This window comes from Pipra filicauda, unplaced genomic scaffold (assembly GCF_003945595.2).
Source record: "Pipra filicauda isolate LSUMZ 115617 unplaced genomic scaffold, ASM394559v2 scaffold31_size4109673_pilon, whole genome shotgun sequence".
In the NCBI taxonomy this organism is placed as follows: domain Eukaryota; kingdom Metazoa; phylum Chordata; class Aves; order Passeriformes; family Pipridae; genus Pipra; species Pipra filicauda.
In genome coordinates, this window is record NW_024104443.1 from 786,338 (window position 1) to 809,295 (window position 22,958).

The window sequence follows — 22,958 nt, forward strand, 5'->3', positions numbered from 1 at the left end:
TCCATCCTTGCTCTGCTGACCCGAGAACACATGCTTGGCTGAAGCCCGTTTGAGGAAAGGCATCTTATCTTGAATAGAAAACACTATCATATGGGAAGATTTTCCTTTCCCCAGTAATTTGTTCCAGCAGCTAATCAACTTTATTCTTTAAAAAATTAACGCCTATTTTCTCATTTCAGTTGGTCTGGCTCAGCCTGCAGCTGTGGGTTTGGGCTGTGCCTGTTCCCTCTGGCTTACACAGCTCGTGGGGTACCTGCCTTTTCTCCTCGTGGAGCTATTTCTGTATCTACACAATTTTCTTCAGATAAACAGCTACAGTTGCTTAAATTCCAATCTAAGGCATCAGTCTGGGGATTTTTCCATGCTGTTTCTCCCTGAGGACTTGCTGCTCCATGAAGTTTCCTGCACTCACCTGCCCAAGGCATGTGCCTCTCTACTTTACATCCTTCTGTGCAGAGCCAACGCATCGTGGTCTCTCCAGGAAACACAACTCGGCATAAACAACTGAGTTCAGGGCAGAATAATGACTGCTGCTGATCACTGCAGATAAAGGCCACTTGTGGTGAGCATCACGCCTCTGCTGTGACCAGCTTTAATTGCAGCTGAGCTAATTCTGAGTGTGGCCGTCCTGGTGTCCTTCCTCTCCCTCCATAGCCCCAAGTCCCCACCCCTCCAATTCACTGTGTGTCTGCCCTCTCTAACTCCTGGTTGTCTTCTCATCCAATTTTTGACCCTTCCTGCTCCCTTTTCCCTCCCCCTTCTGCTGATCTTCTCTTAATAAAACCACTTGCCTCCTAAAAAGTCAGAGAGTGACTGTGTGGCTGTTTCATCTTCACTCTCTGTCCCTGCCTCCATCTCCCTCACTGCCAGCTCTCCTGGGCAAGGACTACCCAGCTCCTCCTGTGCCTTCCCAGGAAAAATGAATCATTATGAGAATATTTAATAACACTAGTCCTGTTTACCTGTGCTGGTCAGTCAGTGGGCTGGCAGCTAAGCCAACTATTAATGATTAAGTTTACACAATAAGTTTCTTAACAAAAAAAATGATGCATTTTTGGAGCACACTCTATCAGTGTGTCTGGTTTTAACTCACAGCTTCCTCAGGTAGGAGCTGGCTCTTTGAGGCTGTGTGGTTCTAAACATGTTGATGGTGTACTTGGAGCAACTCGCAAACAGATAATTGAAGTTAATTAATACAAATAAACTCTAATTACAAGCAGCAACCAATTAAAACAGCACAGAGGGCATCTCCTGTGCTTGGGGTAGCAGCTGAAGTGGAAGAGGATGCTATTCCAAGGCCTTAGGACTCTCTCCTGCCCTCCCCACACGCTGAATCTTGGGAAGGTTTCCCACAAGGAGGATTCATGAGCAGCCGCTGCTGCCAGGAGAAGCTGCTGCTTCGCCTCGGCCTGATTACAAGAGCAGCAAATTAGGGCAGTTTTTCACCAGTGATGCTGTCAGTGCCTTGAGAGCAATGCAGGCCCTGGGAACACAGGCTGCAGCACGCAGGGATGGTCTTATCCTGGTGCTTGCTAACCCTGCAGCACAGCACGTGGGCATCTGTGCACTTCCATGGCCACCTTGGCTCCAGTGGGACGTTCTGCTGGCCCTTGCAAAGCCTGTGGTTGTGCCAGGTGTGCCAATGCCATTTGGGCACTACAGGTCCTGAGCCTGTAAAACATGGTTTTTCCCCCTAATTTCAGTTTATGTCACTTAGGGACACACTTACCCAGGAATACCCAGGCAGGGTATTCCTTTTTCCTTCCATCTAAGGATGGCAGAAATGAGGGATCAAAGCACTCAAGGGATCAAAACAGGAAAGGCAGAATAAATGAAGCCATGAAGAAATGGGAAGAGAGATCCACTCCTTTATTTTAATTAACCTTTCCAAGAACAGATAATATTCCCAAATTAAAGGACATCGTGGGACGCAGAAATGCATCCAGGTCATGTGGGAGCGATGCTCTGAACGAGGCATCAAGGCGAATGCAAACACGGCTCCCAGGGCGGGGATGGCACCAGCCGCCGGCAAAACCGGTCTCCAGACACCCGCTCCTCGCCCAGCTCTCATTAGAGCAGAGATTAAAGGGTTTCCACCCCCCGGCACCGCCGCGCTGCTCAGCCCCGGGCTCTTGCGGGAATGCGCTTCCCCAAACGAGGGCTGACTGCGCTCCCGCTCCTCTCCCAGGCTCCAGCAGCCGGGCGGGACCCGCCGCTCCCGGGACCCGTCCCGCCCCTCGCCCCAAGGGTCCTGCCTCCCGCACCCCGTGTCCCTCCTTTCCCCGTGTCCCTCCTTTCCCCGTGTCCCTCCTTTCCCGGTTTCCCTCCTTTCCCCGTGTCCCTCCTTTCCCCGCGTCCCTCCTTTCCCGGTGTCCCCCCGCTCCGTGCCCGGCCCGGCCGCCCCCCCTCCCTCCGCCGCCCCCCGGTGGTTGCCCCGCGCACCCGCAGGAGGCGGCTCTGAGCGGCCGCTCGGCGAATCCCGCGGGCTCCCGGCGCCGAGCCCCCCTTTGCTCCCCCTTTTCTTCCTCCTCCTCCTCCTCCGTCTCCTCCTGCCGCTCCTCCTGCCGCCGCCGGGCTCCGCTCCGCCTCGCCAGCCCCGCGCCGGGTGCCCCGGCCCTGCCGCACCTCCCGGCCTCCGCAGCCCCGGCCCGGCGGGCGGTGAGTCCTGTCCTGGCCCCTCGGGCAGATCGGGGGGGGGTCGCGGGGTCGCCTCTATGGAGGGGAGGGCACGGGAGTCCGGGCGGCCCCTGGATGCGGTGGGACACCCCTGGAGGGGGGAGTGCGGGCTGGGGCATCCCCCGTGTGATGGGCATCGCTCCCGGGGTGAGGGTGGTCGGGCTCGGGGCATCTCCCGGGGTGATGGGCATCGCTCCGCCCGTGACGGGCATGACTCTAAGGGCGATGGTGGCCGTGCTCGGGGCATCCTCCCTCGGTGGCGGCGGGTCACGCTCAGGGCATCTCCCGCCGGGGGCTGGTGGCCGCGCTCGGCGCATCTCCCTCCGGGAGCTCGGGGCTGCGCTCCGGGCATCACCCCCACAGGCTCCAGGGGTCCTGCCTGGGCACTCTCCTCTCACCCTCTCCTGGGTTGCCGGGGCTGCCCTTGGTGCACCCTCCTGGGGCTTTGGGGTGCCAGGGGCTGAGCTCGGGGCATCCTGTCCCGCCGTGCTGGGGATTGTGCTCGATGCATCGTCCCAAGGTGCTGAGGGACTTATTCCTTCCCTGCACACCCATCCGTGCGATTCCTGCACCGGGGATCAGCATCAACAGCCCCTTTTCCATATCACGGGGGCTCAGGTGTCCCAGGAGCAGCACCTGCTTTTGCAGCGCTTCCAGAACATGCCTCGTGCCCAGCAAACCTCTGGCTGGCAGAGCTGGCTGGTGGTCAGGGCACAGCCCCTACGAAGGCTCAGGATTGGGGTCTGTCATTGTCACCCACAGCCGCGCTGGTCGCAGTAACACCCTGGAGCCCCCTCCTTCTCCTTGGCTGTGAAACGCCCACAAACACCCCCTACCTGGCGGCACCACTTAAAAAGCACTCGATGCTGGGAGGAGGCACAGCCTTCCAGCGCTTTTGTACCGTGTGATGAACCACTTTTATAACGCCTGTGCTCCAGGAACCACCTACCCTTAGCCGTACCTGGAAAATGCAGCCTCTCTCCCGGCTAACACTGGGGTTGTCTCACAGAGACCATTTAGTCTGTCTAGACAAATATGATGAAGAGCAAAGTGCCTGGAGCTGTGAGTGATTAGAGCTCGGGTATCTCTGCAGTGCTGCGTTTGTTGTACAGCTCTGATAGACGCTGCTCGGTGCTTTTGGGTTGGCAAGTGCACAGCAAACAGCCATGGACTGGGGGGGGGTTTTCCATGTCAGAGCAAGGGAAGGAGAATGCAGCCAGCCCTTCATCACACGTGCATGGGAGAAAGCATCACAGGCAGTTTAACCAGACTAAAATGAGCAGAGAAGGCACTGAAAATGATGAATAAATGGGTGGTGAGGGGGAAAGCCATATACTGCCAGCTTGCTTTCTTGAAGCACAGAGAAGTTCATGAATGCTTGTATGACACTTAGAGAGCCTCAAATGGCAGGGACTGAAAAAAAGAGTAGCACTATATACGAGCATAGAATAAATAAAATCCTTAGAAGAGAAGACTGGAACTAAGGATAATGTATGTCCTCAATACATATTAAAATGAAGAACAGAGTATTGAGAGAGCAGGCTCTCACATAAAACAAAATCAAGGGCAAAGTGGATGTGTATGTGTTCTTAAGTACTTAAGAACACTCAAATAAGAATATTTAAATAAGGATGGATGGAAGCATCTGTCTCCATCTTAGGTATTTAATAAGCTTTACAAATCTAGTCTTTCATCTTGCAAACCTTTTTTGCATACTGGGGAGTTGTCCATCTGACTTGTCCAGCAGTCCAAGTTAATTTATAAGGCAGATTCATGGGAGGACAAACTTTCAGGACTGAGCCTTGTGGCAATAACATGTCGATCACAGTTCCAGTAGGACAAGTAGATTCTCCTCCTAGTGAATGCATGTTTGAATCCCTGAAGGTTTCCACAGCACCAGGAATGACTTTTTCTGAGAGAGACCACACATACCATCTGTTTCCAAGTCACAAACATATTCTAGAGATATTACAAGTAAATATTATTGGGATCTGGCAGTAGGTGAGGCCAGAAGGCTTTATCTGACTTTATGGTCTGGAACACACAGAGATTTGACTCGATGTTTTGTGGCTGTTTAATGCAAAGTGAACAGAGGATGCTACAGTTCTATGTGGATACAAGTACAGGGTTGATCAGGTCCAGAGCGTATTTTCTCCCTGAGCAGAGGGGATTGATTCTGAGAAGTGCTGAGCATCTCGAAATTGCCTCCATTTCAGGTCTGAACATGGCCAAACAGATTTGGTCTGACCCCAGCAGCTGAGCGAGCTCGGCAGGCAAAGCCTGGCTCGGTGCAAGGGGCTGTGTTGAGCTCCTCGAGGAAGGAGCTGGACCAGTCAGAATTTTACTTGGACTGAGCTTCTCAGTCAAGAAAAATCTCTTTCTGTATGTGTTAACAAATACACTGAGAAAATTGCTTTCAGGGTGTCATCAGTGTGATACTGGGAAGCACAGGCAAGGAGGGGCTGATCCTCGAGCAGCACTTACAGACACCAACTGCAAATCTCAGGGAAAGAGCTATTAAGCAACTAGGGCATGTGTTGATAATTAGTTATCGCTTGTTATGTTTGCTCTGGGCTTTTCATTTCTGTTGACTGGCGATGAATTTTCTGCACTATCACTGCTTGTTTACAGTACAGCTCCTAATGAAGGCAATTAATCAGTTTTAAGAGACTCCACTAACATCCCTCTGACACCCAAAGAGCTCAGTTAAGTCAGTCTGCCTCCAAATACTTCAAAAGAGCCGAGATGGAACTGAGGGAATCTCCTTCTGTGCATCTGCAGCCTGGGAGAGTCAGACGTAGAAATTACTTACAGGCTGACTTGTAAAATAAACAACTTTAGAATGACCAGCTTAAAAACAAACAAAACAAACCAACAGAAAAAAATATACAAATACCATCTCTACAATGTTAGGGCCAAATTCCATACAATACCAAATAAATCCATTATGCACTGAGTGCCCTTTCTGGACCTGTACAACACAGAATTTCTGCACACAAGACCTTTTCTGTCTTGTCAGAATATCCCAAATACTTGCACTGTATTTATTGCCTCGGCCTTTGAGAATTTCCCTGTTACTGTCAGCCCCAGGCATATCTATCCAAGAAAGCAATGTCAATATATTAGAGAATAAATGACATATCTGGGAATTACAAAAAGAATAATTCATAGCTAATTTTCAATTACAGAGAATAATTTATATGTGTCTGATTTGCAAAGAGAATAATTTATGAGTAACCTGAATTGCACATGAAGCACATTAACAGGTTACTGTGGGAAAGGGAGTGTACTGACTGCTCAGCTGTCACGTGCTGAGCCTGGATTTTGGGGCATTTTGTGTGAGAACACTCACTGTGGAAAAAAATATGTGTCAAATTCCATGGTAAACAGATTTGTGCAATATGCCCAATCTGAGCTGAAACCTCTTGTGTGGTACTGAAAGCCAGACACACAGAGCATGTTGTCCTTGGAGCTCCTGCCTCATATCCCACCCCACAAGCAGAAAGGCCACAACTGGGATCCTACAACATAATCATGGGAAAAGGCTGTTCCCAGCAGACAAACAGCTAAGTACCCAAACCTTCGAGCTGTGTGTGGTTCCACTGCACTGCATGGGTGTGATGATGAACAACCTGAAACAGAAAAAAAAAAAGAGTCTCCACAAACTGGATAAGGATTCCCAGCTCAGGCTGGCTCCTTCTCTGCCCTGTTGGGAGCCTGTGGGTGCCTATCTTGTTTAAAGCATTTTCTCAAGTGCAACTCCAAATTATTGGCTTTTTAAATAAAAAGAGTTACTTTCTCCTTCCCAGGACTCGTTAGTCAGGTCCTACAGTTTGTAATTGAACAAGAAGCCAAATTAACTGCTTTTTACTTTAAAGGCATGATGTCTCCTTCCTAAATACCCGAAGGGTAGAAGGATGTACTGGTGCTTCCATTTCTTGAGCCCCACCTTGGCATCTAAAAAACTGAGGAGAAAGGGGGAAATATCCAAGCTAAAGTGCCATTCCCTCCTGAAGCACTGCAGCAGGGAGTTAAACCAGGCACTCTCGACACAAGAGCTAAAAATTACAAAACCCTATTGAACTATTCAGTTAATGAAACACCATATCCATATATTAGATCAAGCACAAATAACATCTACTACAGTTAATGTTGTAAAACGGCTTCTTTTTTCAACTGCTGAAGTTGCCCATAAACATTTTCTGAAGCATTCATTTTCTCCAGTGAAGTATTTTAGAAAAGCTTGCTAAAGAGAAGTAATCGTGTTGGATTTGGAGAGTGTAGTGGGTTGCTGCTATTCTTTGAGAAGCAAACCCAGACACTCCAGGAGAAGGAGGCACATGTCACTCCAGACTGAATTCCTGCAAGTGAATTCCTGTGCTTGAGCTTTCGAGTCACTAAAGCGTCACCATGGGCATCCTTGGGCATGGTGAACGTCACAAAACACCCATGGGCATAGCTGGGAATGTCTGGAGCTGGGTGAATATCCCCTTTTAGGGAGTCCTGGGAAACAATGTACATCCCATAGCTTTGGGCTCACTCTGTATTCCACGAGAGAGCCTGGGGGGAACACATGCTACAAGACTGTGCACCCATTGTGTTTGCTGTCACATACATCCACTCCTCGCTGCTTCCCATTCAGCAGAGAAAAACCCATTCATTTTCTAACCAGCTCCTCCTCCCCAGACCCACACTCCAGTTGTCGCCCAAAACACCCATGAAAGAGGCTCCAGAAACCCCCTTTGACCAGACCACTCTCAACCTGAACCAAGTGCAAAGTCTTTCCCTCATTTCCCTGGGAGCACCAGGCAGGCTCACAGGATCACATTCTCAGGGAGCTGAATATTGCTAACAGTTTCCCAGTGAAAGTTCTGCATATGACCAGGAAAATGATGCTTGTATTTAAAGTTTGTGCAGGACAAGTGAAATCTTGTCCCTTAGGAAAATCTTCACCTTGCCCAAGGCAAAACTCCTGATGACCTGGTGGGGTCAGACTCTCACTTCTGTCTCCCAAATCTGGAAGCAAGTCAGAGGAGCAGAGATTTGGGTGACAAAACACAGAACAACCTCACACAAACTCTTGCTGCTGCCTGTAAAAACCAGCAGGAGCAATTTGTACATTTTTCTGGGAAGTAAAAAGAGGCATCTGAGAAAGCATCTCCAGTTTGATTTCTAAACTTTCCCTGGATTAGGGCCCTTGTACCACTTCAGATCCCCCTGTGCCATCTGCTGTCAGCCTTTAATGTGAGCGAAATACAAAGCTTGCAAAAATGAAAGAAAACTGCTTTCCTGCTCCCTCTCTGGGCTACACACCCTTAGAGACAAAAAGATCACACAAAACGAGTCCTTTTAAGGACTGCTAATACATACACTTCTCTTCCCAAGGGTTAGATGTGAAGGAATTCAGTGTTAATTTTAATGGGCTGCCACCTTCCTCTTACAGTGCAAACTACCTCTGCATAACTGAGGAAAGACTTCGGCTCATGGCGGTACTACTTTTTTAAATGTTGAATTTTCTTAATTATACTGCTGTCCTCAAGGGCCACTGAATGCCACTCACCTGGCAGAGCTAAGCTGCAGACCTACTTAAATCATAGACTTAACCAGTTCGTCCTTGAAATATTTAATCCCTTTTTTTTCAGAGATTGGATGCTGGTGTTTTAGCAGTGATGGTCAGCAGTTGATGCATTTGGTATCCACCCAGAAAGCTTGTCTGGCTCCTTTTAAGTTACTATTAACTTGCCTAGAAGAAGATAACACTTATTCCTAGAAACCTTGTGCTTTTGTGCACATACACCTGTGTGTTTTTCATTCTGCTGAGTACAGGTGGAACACTTACCTGTGGTAGGCAACATTGCCTGAAGTACTGCTCCAAAATACTCCAGTTCTGCTTGGAATGACCACCTTACCAAAAAATTACTGCCTTTGGAAAAAGCCAGACATAGGTTAGTCAAGGAGGTAGTGTTGCCTCTTTTTCTTCCCTTTCCCCGAGCTGCCAACTGGAATTTCCATAAGTGCATAAAATGCAGTGGAAAATAGGTGCTTGACTCGCAGCTTTGGAGAACACCAACCTTAGAAAGGACCCTGGAGAGGATATTTCTGGGATGCTCTGAATTAATTTCTTTGTGCTGCAGGCTTTCATTTGCTCTTTATTTGCTGCTTTACATCATCCCCAGCCCTGCTGATGCTAACACGGTGTGACATGAAGCTATTCATGAAGTGACATGATGGCAGCGGGCCCGTATGTGTCTTGCTAGAGAGGCAGCACCAGCACACAGGAATCTCACACACCAAGTCCCACCTGCAGGTCAGGCTGGGCAAACCTTCCCAAATCCTGCAGCCTCACAACAGCACTGTGAGCCAGAAGGTGCCCAAGGTTAATATCTAAGATTAAAAGCTGTTAGAGGAAATCATCAGCAGTGAACAGCTGCTTTCACTGGTGTCAGGTAAGTCAGAAGTGCAGGCTTCTGATGGACAGATAAAGGACAAGTGACCTCTTCATTCCTGACGTGGACCTATTCCAAGGGATGTGGTTTAGCCCAAGCAAAAAGGAGCATCACCTTCCCACATCCTGTGAGGTCCAGTGCAACCAGTTGCACAACACCCAGAGGTATTTCCCATCCTGTTGGGCCTCCAGGATAGAGCACCAAAAAAACCCCAAATCCCCATCAACCAACCCCAAACACCGATCAAACCGTCTGATTTACTCCAGATATCTGGCAGCAACCTGGGGCTGTGCATTCTTGAGCACCATCTACTGGCACACGGTCCATGAGCTGGTGTCTGCACACACACGTAGAGAACCCTGTGAGAGCTGCTCGAGGCGCGAGGCTCCAGGCCAGCACAGTGCTGATAAGCTCCCGGTCAAACCTCGCAGCTGGGGTGTTGGGGGAACTGCTGCGAGAGCAGAGGAGGTGTGCAGGTCCCTCAGGAGACCACGGCTGATGGCAATGTCCCCTCCCTCAGGCAGTGCCACGGTCCCTCCGCGATGCTGCAGTGCAAACACGCCCAGGAGTTCAGCTTCGGGCCCCGCGCGCTGAAGGACGCGCTGATCTCCACCAACCCCGCCCTGCAGGAGCTCTATGCCAAGGCCTTCTCCAGGGCGGAGAAGCTGTTCCTCTCCGAGGCCTACAACCCCCAGAGGACGCTGTTCTGCACGCTGCTCATCCGCACGGCCTTCGACTGGATCCTCAGCCACCCCGATGCCCCCGAGGACTTCGAGACGTTCTACCACGCCATGCTGAGGAGGAAGCAGAACTTCTACCGAAAGCACATCTACCTGCAGCCTATAGGTAATGTGGGCATCTGCACTGAGCCACCAAGGAGGGAGGTGGGTGGTGCTGAGTGCTGCTAATACCCTCTTCTAAGGACTAACCTGCAAAATGCAATCGCCCCAGTGAAGATAAGTGTGGTAGCAAAAGCTCTGACATGCCCCCAGTCCAGGGTCACAAGCCATGATGACAACCATGGGTAGACCTGCCATATAAATGGTATATGTGCCCCTGGGTGAGACTTGCTATGAATTTATGCATATATATATATACATATACATATCTAACTATGAAACAATGCTGGAAAATATAGCATTTCCAGAGGTCCATCCCTGATGGTTCATTAAACACAGAGACCCATTCCCACATTTATCTTTCTGCATAACTTAAACAAGAGACAATCTTCCTAGATATCTGCTCTGCTAATGAGAGCGTACTAATGCCTCAAGTCACCTCTCAGGAAGAGCTCCCTCTTCTCCTCTATATCCATAACCATCTAGAGGTGTCTGCCACATCCCAGAATGAGCAATTAACTCCAGAATGACCCAGCCTGCCTCCTCCCCAGTGGCTGTGGCCAGTCCCACAGAATCCCTTCAGACACTGAGGTTCACCCTGCCTTTCAGGGGCTGATAACAGAGCTTCTCTTCTCAGACTTAATGGAAGGGCCTGCTGGGCTCTCGCTGCTGGATTCCCTCCAGAGCTGTGTCGAGTCTTTCTTCCTGGGTCTCCGTGTGAAGTGCCTTCCCTCCATCCCCGTCTCTTCCATTCACTGCTGCTTCCGCCACAGCCGGGACTCCGACAGGGTGCAGCTCCACGCAGGTGAGGACCTGGCACCAGGGAGCCCATAAAGGCACCAGCTTGGCACATGGGCACGAGCCCTCCCTTAGGAAATGCCTGAAACAGCCCTTTATTGCCAGAGCAGGGAGGGGATGAGGAAGGGAGTGAAAAGGGAGAAATCCTGTTCCCGTGGAAAGCCCAGAGCTTTGAGGCTGGAAATAGGAATGAAAAACAAAGTAACTTTCATCATATTTTCCTCTGCTGTTTGTATTTTTCGGTGCTGTTTCGTTTAGGTTCAGTTCTGCAGAGCGATCGGATCAGCTCCAAGGGAAGGCACTGTTGGTTTGGTGTAGTCTGAGTTCTCCCATCTCTTGCCCCGAGCCAAAGTAAATGATTGGCCTGGGTGGTGTAGGTGGGGAACTCACTGGCCTTTCATGTTAGGAAACTTGGGTTCAAGTGTCACAGCTCCCTGGGGAAACAGGTTTTCCACCTGCCAAACTCCTGCTGCACAAACATCCCCCTGGAACGAGCTGTTTGCAGGTACCACGGGCAGCACATGCTCAGTCCAGCCCAGCACTGCAGCCATGTGGCTGTTCCAGCTCCCTTCTGAAATGGGAAATTCTGCTCCCAGGTGCTTATTTCCATGGGTTATTACCGAATTCACCTACATCCCTGCCCTTAGCTCTGCTTTGTTTTAACTCTGTGCTCAGCACCACTTCCAAAGTCAGGTCTGCTCTGATTTCAGGGGATGGGCTCCACAGCTGTGGTTCTCCATCTGAGATAATGAATGGAGCAGCTCTGTCTGCCTGTGGCTTGGATTACATCCTCCTCCCCACAAGCAGCAGAACTTCTGGCTCTTAGGTGCCTTTCAGGGACGCTTCATTTTAATGAATGTGTCTCTGGTATTTTTCCAGATGGGATCCTGAATTTCCTGAAGAACAACAAGCCCATGGATGCCCTGTGTGTCCTTGGACTTACTCTGCTGGATCTTTATCCATGTGAGACCTGGAGCTTCACATTCAGCAAATTTCTGCCAGGACAAGGTGGGATTGGTATGCCATGATGGTCTTGCACTGCATATGAATAAGGCAGCACTGTACCAAAAACCTTCCCTGGGAGGCTGGAATAGCCAAATCTCATCCTTAACATGTTATTCAATCCCTGATAAGAGGAACTAGGTTTTCCCAATTTAAAACTAAGGGATTTGGGGCTCCTGATCCAGACAAAGGTAACCAAGGTGCTACAAACCTTTTGGACCTTTTGGGAAGGGGGTCTCATCACACCCTGTGTGCTCAACTGGGCTGTGCTATAACAGCTGTATTTTCATGCTGCCTAAGGTGAGACAGTCGTAAGAGAGCAGATGCCTAACTTGTACTCACCTCTCTTCACAGAAGTGGGAGTCTGCAGCTTTGCCAGGTTTTCTGGGGATTTTCCCCAGGCTGGTTGTAGCAGCTTGAACCCACCCACACAGAAGGAAGAGTTGTGTGAAGTCCTCAAGGAGAGCAGAGACAGGACGCTGCAGTTCAGTGCCCAGGAGATGGTCCAGTGCTGTAAGGTAGGACCAGCCAGCTCCTGCACCCCACGTTTCTTCCTGTGTAGAGTTAAATATTTCAGGCCTGGGCATAATCTGTGTCTCAGCTCAGCAAAGCAGGAATGAGACTCTGCTCCCAGAAGGCACAGGCAATCACAGCTAAGGCCACACACTTAATTCAGATATAAAAAGCTTGCATTTTACTGCACTGTGTAGACAACAATACCATCAGTTACAGTGAGGCTACAGGACTTGCCTTATCACAGAATCACAGAATGGTTTGGGTTAGAAGGGACATTAAAGACCACCTAGTTCCAACCCCCTGCCATGGGCAAGGACACCTTCCACTACACCAGGTTATGTCATGGAGCAGCACTGAGATAAACCCCTGCCCAGTTCCCAGGCTCTTGCTTGGGTAATCCTGAGTACTTTGCTTGCCAGGCAGTGCAGGGCCAGTAGGATCTGTGAGCTGATTCAGAACTTGGAGTTAATCAGAATATCTGGTGGAGTTGTGTGTAACTAATGGATGGCTGGGAAGGGGTAACTTCTTCCTCAGACATTGGTATCCATAAGGGGAGAGGTCCATGTGCCAGACCTGTTACATGGATGGATGAGAAAGGTACCTGAGGCAGGTTTGCACATATAAATATATGCAGATGCCCTTAAACCCCCTTCATCTCCATCACATCCTCTTCAGGAGCACTGTCCTCCCTCATCCCAGCATCTCCCCTGGGCCAGCTCTGTCTCTGGTGTTCCTCCCAAAGCTGCCCCACGTGGAGCAGCCACACCAGCACCTTCGATGCCATTTCTCTTTGCTCCCCTGGCATTTGCTCAGGATTTTCAAGTCTGAGGTCTTTTCCTGTAGTAATTTCCAATGAGATTAGGGGGCAAAGGGAGGAAGAAGGGAATCCTCCATCCTCAGCCTTTCCACGGTTGCCAATTCCCAAGGCAGTAATGCTTGGCCAGCTGACTCCAGCTTAGTTTTTTTTTGCTTTGGCACAAATGTTAATAGCGTCTGTTTTGGAAGGGCCCAGATCTGTTATTGCCAATAGCGCTTCTCAGATTTCTCACACGGACTGTGCTGCTCTTTTCAGACCCCAGTGGGACTAGTTTTCCTCCTTAAAAACCCCAAAACAACAAAAAACCTCCAAGAACCAGTGTCCTTGGTGGAGAGCGACAGCAGCACTGCCCCACAGCTCCAAAAACGCTGCCCACAGGGGCTTCCCACAGCTGCTTCTCCCACACCCACCCTTCCTTCTCCACAACACAAACATGGATGCTGGGGGAGCTGGGAGAAGGGAGCCAGGTTCTCCATTCACCTCAGAAAAGCCTGTGCTGGAGGATTGCCAGAGCTGAGCAACAAGTTGGTTTAGACCATCAGGGCGTGGGGAAAGTGGAACAGCAGAGGAGGAAGAAGAGGGGGCAGTGGAAGCAGGAATGACAACGCACTGCTGTGATTTTTGCTTTCCTGAAAGGTGACCTGTCACGAGATCTGCCACCTGATGGGGCTGGGGACGTGCCGCTGGCTGCAGTGCATCATGCAGGGAGCGCTGAGCCTGGACGAGGCCCTGCTGCGGCCCCTGGAGCCGTGTCCCATCTGCCTGCGGAAGCTGCAGCACGTCGTGGGCTTCAAACTCATCGAGCGCTACAGGGTGAGACCCCCCAGGCCCCCTGGAGCGAGGGGCAGAGCAGGGAGCAGGGCAGCTCCCCCCAAACCACGGGGTACAGGTGCTGCAGCAGCGGGGGGAAGGCAGGCACTCCCAGGGTGAGGTGCTACGGGAGCAGCTCACACCTGAGCACGGGGATGTTGGTCACAAGGAAGCACTTTGCACAAGCTCCAGGGCTTTTGGGTCTTCCCACAGGACACTGCCACAGTCCAACCATGTTTTCTTACTCCTAGAAATGAGGTGGGGAGGGCAGGCAGATTCCAATTCCCACAGCAACACCCTTTCCTGTGCCACCCTGGATTTCTGCCTCTCTGGGGCTGCTGGGAACAGGGAGGAAATACTGAATGTGTACTGTGCTGCAATTCCTCTGTTTAAAGACATGAGAAAGGATCCCAAATTATTACCCCCTAATAAGTGGAGGGCCACAGACTAACCTTTTGTCCCTTCTCTCCCACCCATACAACTGCTAACACCACATTTAAACAAATCAGGAGTAGTGCTAAGACACCCTTAGCTCTTGCAAAGGGTTTTCCACCTCTGCTCTGTAAAAAGCAGGATTTAAAAAGCAGGATTCAGTAGCCAAATGGCTGGTGTAATAGAAATAATGTCACCATTCTCACTCAGCACCCATTTCCTCCCTGGCTGTAATTCCTGTCTGACACACATCATGTTCAGAGACAGGATTTTCCATGGCTGCCTATTTTAAAGTCTGTGGGTTGTATTTGTAGCAAGATAGGAGCAGAATGAGAAAGGGGATGCCTGTAGTTTCATTCAGCTTGCAATCAGACACACAGAACCACGGCAAAGGATGTGGGAAAATACACACTGGTGTGGTTTTGCTACTTTTCTGTGGTGCTGACTCTCTGGGTGTTTGGTCCCTGCATCTGTCCAAGAGGAGTCTAAATTGCCCAGACTAACAGAGGAATAAATTCTGCTTTATTTAACTGGCATCCAGCCAGTGCTTTCTAGAAGAGAACTGCTACCTGCTTTTCTAGAAACATTTTTGCCTTTACACCTCCAGCAAATACTGTAATTGGCTCAGCATCCTCCAGAAACAGGGAACACAAACCTGAAGGAAGGATACACTTGCCAAGTGTCACATCTGCTTCCTTGACAAGGCAAAGCTCAGCTACATATAGTACAAGTACAATAAGAGAGTTGTGATAATCTCTGTAAGAGGCTTTGCCATAATGTCAAGAGGAAACATAAAATGCCAGAGATGAATTAAATAGTTAAGGAACCTGACAGAAGAGAGCAGAAAGCATTTGGAGACAATATCAGCCAGCAAAGTTAACTTGCCAAGAACGTTAAGTGCAAGTCTGAAGTCACATTTCCTTTTGGAAAACTATCATGGATCCCCACCTGCCTCAAAACAGCCCCAGACACTCCTAACAACTCCAGGAAATGCCAGACCCTAGCTGTGCCTCACCAGCAGCAGGTGAGACACTGCTGAAGTCTGGGAATGAGACACTGTTATGGGAAGAGCAGCACATGGGGCAGGAAACCAGTCCTTATGCAGCAGAACAAGCCCCTCTATTTATTTATTTATCTGAGTCGCACTCAGAAACACACTCCTTTTTTTTTTTTCTCATCACAGCTGCTTATTCCAGCATGAGTCATCTCGAAAACCGAAAACAAATTAATTCTCCTGGTGTTTCCCCACCACAACCAACATCTCTACCTGCTGCCTCTGCAGCATCCCCGGCTGTTCAGGAGGTGGCACCTCGATGAGGTTGCAGCGGCCACACACACACAGACAACAGGTCTCAGTGACATCCTTAGGGTGGGCATCCACTCCAAATGCTCTTGCCTGTAGATAAGAAAAATCCATGCAGAGGTTATCCCTTCCTAGTTAAACAGGAGAACACAGGAGGAGGCTGCAGCCCTAAAAACCCACCCGAAGTTCAAATTAATAAACCACCCAAAGGATGAGAGACTGAATTTCGTGGTTCTGGTTGTGATCTTGAGTCAATCATCCCCTTCTTTTGCCTTGAATAATTCATATCTAGTGTTTGAACATCCACATTTCCACAGTTTTTTTTCTTCTTGGGAATTGGGCTGAGTAGCAGCTATGATTCCTTCCCAGATTCTCTATTCCTGGGATTTTTAAGAGGCACTATAAAACCACAGGCTGGTAGCAGCTTTCCAGTAGCTTTGCTGTCCCCCAGTCCAGCTCCCATTGCAGCTTCTGGCGCCGCCTTTGTTTTATAAACCCAGAGGGAGGGAAGGGCCATTGGAGGTGGGATGAGGCAGGAGAAAAGTTGTCCCTTTACAATTTTTCTTGTCCCAGAGAGAGGGGGCAGGGTGGATTAAGTAAGCTGAAAGAGTCCATTTTATTCTCGTATGAAATTCTTCCCCGAGGCTTCATGCACAGACTGAAATGAGAACCGGGGCCCATTTCTCCCACCCACTCAATTTGAGCTCTTTATCCTTTCTGTCACTTGCCTGAAGAGAGAGCAATAGAGGAGGGAAGGGGGAGGGAGCAGCAGGGCACTGCGGGAGAAGGGAGCTCTGCAGGGCTGGGAAGCTCCTGCCTGCTCCTCCAACACTGCCGCTCACCCTGAGCTGAGCACGGATGGACCCAGCCTGGAACACCAGGGGTGACATCCCAGGCTAATACTGTCACTGCTGTTCCTTAGAGCAACCAAGGGCTGTGCAAAGGTATCAGCTGAGAGCTACAGAGAGTAAAGATGAAGAAATAGGCCACAGGGGTGTGAAAAAAATCAAAAAACACACAACTCGCCCCCAAACACTGTCAACAGGGAGAGATCACCTTTTATCCAGGGATGACTGGAGTACTGCAATTCATTCCCTAAAGCATAAGGAATAAGTGTGCCAGGAGAAATCTGTTTTATGCCTCATTGTAGCATTTAATATTTTAAAAGGAAATTGTCTCAGACATTTTCCTTTCATTAATTCTTTCCTGGAGCCCAGCCTTCCCATTTGTGCAATTCAGCTCGAGAGGGGAAGAGCTATTCTTAGGAATAAAATGCACATTACCACAGGCATTAACAACATGATGAAACAAGATTCTTTACCACTATCTCAGGAGCTTCTATAATGACACAGTTTCCTCTGGAGAGGCACTCGTTTGGCTCTCCTGGAGATCACATCCACACAGCAGGGAGTGATTTGGTGCAGTTTTCTCCTACCATCTTCAGTAATAGTGCAGATTAAGTCCACATCTGACTGGAGGCAGCTCTGACACAGACATTGGCTCCAAGAAAATGAGATGAGAAAGCCAGGGTAGGGTCACCACGAGTTGTCTGAACTCATCTTCTGGCAGAGAGGACCATGGCAGCTGAAGCTGGGCCACCCAAGATGAACAGGTTTACCTGGCAAACACTGGGAAAGGTGTAACTGGCTTCTCTCTTTCTCTACAATGAAACCTTTTTCCCTCTCACCACAGAAGCTCTACGCTTGGACACAGACTGTCTTGTCCACATGGCCAAGGAAAGAGTCATCAGACCTGTCTGCCTCGGAGGACATCCTTCCCTTCAGCTCCGACTCCGGGATGTGCTGCGAGAACGACTCCGAAGCCGTGACCTCCCTGTCGGAGCCGCTGACCCCGGACACGTGCAGCCAGGGCCTGTCCATCGGCCAGGAGCTGGAGCAGGACGAGCAGCCGTGCTCCCTGGCAGAGGCACAGAGCCAGCCCCAGCTCGCCGGGCCCGCCAAGTCCGCAGACACCATCAAGGACTACGAGCTGTGGCTGGAGATGTGCATTGCTGCCCTGGAGAGGAACGTCTCCGAGGAGGAAGTGGCTCAGGTAGACAAGGCCGTGGATGCCCTGGCTAAGTGGGAAATGTTTACAGGACAGCTGCCTGCCATGAGGAAGGACCTGCCCTTTGCCAGGGACAACACTGGGCTACGGAAAGTTCTTGGAGATAAATTTTCCTCCTTGCGGAGGAAACTGAGTTCCAGAAAACTGTCCAAAGGGGAGTCGTCCCCTCATCGTTGGCGGTGGGAGGACAACTAGGCTGGGTCTGCCTTGGGTTGGGCCCGCTTTGCTCCCACAGCTCTGGGTACGTTACCGCCCCGCTTACAACCTTCCTAACCCCAAGTTATTGCTGTCAGAGAGAAACAGCAACTCCCCACAGGAATAAAAGGTGTTTTGTTTTCTGAGATTGCTACCACAGTTTTGATGTGATCAGTTCTTCGCTAAGGGTTTTTCCTGTGCTGGGCTAACTGACACGACCCCAAACCCACACCAAGCTTGTATTTTCTTGCTGTGTTTCACTTGGTCTGAAGTTGGCCAGGAAGAGGTCAGCCAGGTCCACACTAAGCACTGAACATGCTCACCTAGAAGCTTGGGCCATCTGACCAAACAGATGCAAGTTAAACCCGGGCAGCTCTCCCGCATGCAGAGCTCTCCTCTGCTTAGCACTTCAGTCCCAGGCACAGATGATATTCCTCCCTCTCCTTTCTCCCCACTCCAAATGCTCATCTCTGCTCTGGCCCCATGAGCTGGAGGTTGTGCCGAGCACAGGAGCACAACCAAGGCTGATGGACTCTCGCTATGAGTCAGGGGGGAGAGATGGAGAAGGACGGGCACAGAGTCAGTGAGTAAAGCAGAGAGATCCCTGGCACTGGGATCAGCTGCCACAAAGAGCAGTGTCAGTGTGAAGACTGTCTTTTGGCCGACTCTCAAGGGGATCTCCAGAGCTGCTTCACTCCAAACAAAGCCAGGCTTGGACTGTGAGCTGGAACTACTCACATCCTCCGTAGATTGGCAGAGGAGAGGAAACCTTTGGAAACATTCACCCACTCATTGACTGTTAACTTAAAAGGGGGAACTGCATGTGCATTCCTCTTTTTTTTTACCTTCAGAAGTTACCCTTTGGCCTTCTCTGCTCCCTAAGTCACCCCCTGAGCAGGAACGGGTGCTGTGCTAGCAGTGGGAGTGCAGAGCCTGCCTTCCCATTGCCAGGGCACGCTGTTCCCTGGGGCTATTTATAGCCAGAGCTCAAGAGGCCGATGGGTTTTTTGCTTTGTAACCGCAGAACACCAGGGGAAGGCTGACCCTCTCCATGCCCAGTTCTCCCAGCACTGATAACACTCCCAGAGCTCACGGCTACACTTCAGATTTCTCCAGTCTAAAAATACCAGCAGGTAGGACCAGGTCCAGCACAGCTGGGAGGGAGGAGAGGATGTTTCTCTCCAAGGAGTGATGACTTTGGCTTTCCTGAGCACTTGCCTTGTGCACTTTAAGGGCCTCCAACCACGCACAAACCCCGCAGTACAATTTTAGGGAAGAGGATCACTGGGATGCATCTGAGAAACGCTTGAGATTTACGCATGCAGGTGAGTGGAAGAGATGATCCTGTAATAAATTCAGCTGGATTCCGGAAACACAAGCACTTCACATCCGCATGATTCATGCAGGGAGAGAAAGGGAGTTTGGCTTCGGGGCTGATGACGGCAATTCCTGGAAGCATTTTTCCAGGCTGAGCCTGGACGGGCGCAGGCGCGGGGCCGCTGCTGCCGCCCTCTCCTGGCAGCCGCAAAGGTGATGGGGCTTCTCATCCAAGACATTCTTCCCAGCAGCAGAAATTTTCCAAACAAACCCTGCTTGAATTACAAATCCATGCGCTGCCCCCGCACTTGCTCGGTTGTTGCCTTGACAGATTTACTATTTTAAGCGCGAGATTGCTTTCTGTTCAGCCTCGCTTGTTCTGTACTGAGTTATGAGGCTGAACTTTAGAAACTTTCCAGAAAGAGGCCGTAAACTCAGGATAATAGTCCTGCCTAAGGGAAAGGGGCAGCTTTCTATCATAAAAGTCCAAAGACAAAGAGGACAGGGGTGGCACAGAAACAAATGACCTGCTGGCAGAAGTCACAGGTGGGAAACTCCCTGTGACACTTCACTTACCGACCCACCTTAGTGCTGCTGTGAGAGCAGGAATTTCTGCTCAAGAGCTGTTGCTGACCAATAACCAATATTTTTGACACCATCACTGACAGAATCATCACTTACCTGCTCAGCTTGTCCAGAAGTGCTCCAGATAAGAAGCAAACGAGCATGGCAACTCAGAGCTTCACCTGGGCAGCTCAGCAGGGTCCACAGCCCAGAGGCAGCTTTGCAGTGAAAGGCAGAAAAGTGACTGAAAACCCTTTTAAGCCTCAGGCAGCTGGAGCAGAGGGGTTCCTGCAATAACACTGCAGGGTTTGGTCATGCAAAGACACTCATTCCCATGGAGGCAGCTACTCTTCACACCAGCAAAGGTTTCCAGAGGTGCTGCTGTAAATTACAGCACCGGGTCTCTAAGTAGTACTTTGCACCTGGACTACACTACACCATATGAGTAAGGACTGGAGGCAACCTGGGTCTCAGAGGCATAAAAGGACTGGCCAAGGTTACACAGAAAACAAAGGTTATAACCAGAAGTAAAGTTCAAAGGCACAATTCCTACTCTTCTCTGCACATGCCAGAGTTGTAGGGGGGCAGAAAACAGCTGACAGAGGAATAAGTAGTAAAACAACTTCCAGATAAGCCCCTAAATAAGATTTCCTGCATTTTAAGCAGCAGGTTTCTGGGGAGATACTTCTACTTGGAAAGCTGTGGGAACGGCAGCATAACTTGCAGTTAATAAGCTGCTGAGTAAGCTGTGGAACTGAAATACAGATGAGATAATTAGGAGTCACTTTAGAAGGTCAAGCTGTGGATCAACCATTAGCAAGGAGGAGGGTACTCTATATATAAGTGCACACCCAGAAGCCACTTGCAGCTCAGCAGCCAGGACTGGAGTTGGCTACAGAAGGTCCAGGAATAGTTTCCCTGTGTGGCAGGCAGCAGGCAGCAGACCTGGGTGTTGTTCCCCCAGCAGAACCAGGGACCTCCTGCCTGAAGCTGCTGTTGGTTTTCATGTAACAATCTCCAAGGCAATGGCACAACACGGACTCGTGTCAGACTCCTCTGGCTCAGAACATCTCCCAAACCACACCATCCTGTGGCTACCTAGAGCATCCTCCACCATCAAAGCAGCTCAGACACACCCCTTCTGCCCCAAGCTCAAGGAGACTTGTTTTGAAGCAACTTCTAAAGTCTGTAATCCCGAAGAGAGCAGAAAACAGTCTTTTAATAGCTTTACGAGCTCATAAAGACAAATATCTTCTCCCAAGAATAAACAGGCAGAACATTCCACTCCTACTCTGAAAACAAGAACTTGCTGTAACTAAAGAGTGGGGATACAACACAACTGTCCACAGGAAAAAATACCAACAAATACCCCCAGAGTCTTTACTAGTTGGGGGTGAATTTGCCTACAACAGCTTGGAAAGGTGGGAGAGGAGAAACCAGCATCTTCCACACAGATTTCATTATCAGTATCCAGCACTTTGTGATTTAACAGTGGCTGTGACTACCTCCCTCCCCTAAAAATGGTACTTTTTACTGAAGTCTGTTTCTGCTCTGCAGAGTTGAGGCTTTAAAGGAAAGCTATCTTTTGTAAAAATCCCTGGACACTTTTCCTCATAAGTCTCCCTTAACACCACGCGGCTTCCCAAGATGCCAGCCAGCCTTGGGAAAAGTGGCAAGAAATTTGATATTAATAACTGAGCAAACTTCCTCCCAGATCTGTACAGGATAATGAGATACCAGGCTGGAGCTAGAAACCACAAGGATTTAATTTCTCTTCTCAAAGAGTTCTAACAAACACTTAAATATTACTATGACCTCCCCAAACCTTCCACCTTGTGCACTGGAGGAAAAATACAAGCTATACTTTGCATTTTAGAGAAGCCTCTCCCTGGGGAAACAGACATGTTTTCCCTTTTATCTTCTGAGTGTTGGATTATTGAAATTACAGAAGAGATGCTCAAGTAACAGGTAGTTGTGCTGATCTGGGAAAGAGAATTCCAAGTTAATATATGGAGTTTAGGCTCTCCCTGGGGTACAGACATTCACTGGCACTGTGAGCAAACCTACCTGCAGAACCAACTGCTTCAGCCTCTGCTCTCATGGAACAACATCTGTGCAGCTACGAAAGGTACACCTCACAAGAGTATTTTGGCCCTCTGAAAAGGGCCAATTTGCCTTTGCAGAGCTGACCAAGGAGATCATGTGGAGCTGCTGCTGTTGCTGAGAGCTTTCCAGATTCCCAAGTATGTGTTCACACCTGGAAACCTCCTATTAGTGCACCCTGAGTTTGCAATTCATCTGCCCTCACTTTCAGAGATGCTGAACACTGACAACACAAGTTACCTGAAAGTACTCATCAACTCCAGGGACAAAGAGACAATCATTCCCAAACTGTATTTCCAGTGATCAGTAAAGAGGACAAACAACACTCCATGAAGTATCCTCAATTGTGCCCCTGCCAGTGGAACTGATCTGGCATTAACAGTTCACACAAGAAACAACTAAGACTTGCCACGAAAGTCTGCCAGACATGACCTTTCCAAGTACAAGGGAGGAAAGGTGAACAGCATTCCTAAGAACTGCAGCTCGAGTTCTGGCAGCATTAGCTGGCACAGGATGGCACTGCCATGTGACAGGGACACTGGTGACTCCCCAAAGGTCAATGGTTCTGCAGTGCTGCACAAGGTACCAGGGCACACAAGTGAGCCCAAAAGAGTGGACTGGCACTGGGAAAGCAGCAAGTCCAGTTCCCATGGCTGTTTATTACCAGATGCTGCACAGCAGAGAGGAATCTCTAACAGGTGCTGCCAACTCCACAGGCTTAACTATCTTCTCTTGCTGAGCTTCAAATGCATAAGCAAACTCCAGCTGTGTCCCCCCTCCCACTTCCCATCAGTGCTAATGCCCCAGAATCAGCTCCTGGAACACTACAGAGAATGAGTTACAAGTTCTATACAGGTTAATGTCTCATCAGCCTTAGCTCCTGGACACAGGAAGAATGACTCAGCCTAGAAGTGGAGAGGTGGGAGATACCTAGAGATTACACAGAGATTTCATTGCATGACAGTTGTAGTTCCATGCTGTAATTTATTCCAAAAGCATTTCTCTCGCAGAAAATTTTTGAATAAAGCAAAAAATGTCACTTCAGACTCTGGTGAAAAGATAAAACCCATAAA

The 22,958-nt window shown here is 49.6% G+C and overlaps 1 protein-coding gene across 2 annotated transcripts; it reads left to right on the forward strand.

Annotated features, from left to right (window-relative positions):
• The first annotated feature begins 2,594 nt into the window (after positions 1-2,594).
• AMZ1 (archaelysin family metallopeptidase 1) lies at positions 2,595-18,055 on the forward strand. Of its 2 annotated transcripts, none has more exons than XM_027738467.2 (7): positions 2,595-2,658; positions 9,643-9,968; positions 10,599-10,766; positions 11,639-11,767; positions 12,116-12,279; positions 13,731-13,907; positions 17,332-18,055. In XM_027738467.2, the coding sequence occupies exons 2-7, from the start codon at positions 9,665-9,667 to the stop codon at positions 17,899-17,901; spliced, it is 1,512 nt and encodes a 503-aa protein (XP_027594268.2). In that variant the 5' UTR covers positions 2,595-2,658; positions 9,643-9,664; the 3' UTR covers positions 17,902-18,055. The 2 variants fall into 2 exon arrangements, with proteins under 2 accessions (XP_027594268.2, XP_039239626.1); XM_039383692.1 differs by lacking the exon at positions 17,332-18,055 and adding an exon at positions 15,520-15,863.
• The last annotated feature ends 4,903 nt before the right edge of the window (positions 18,056-22,958 follow it).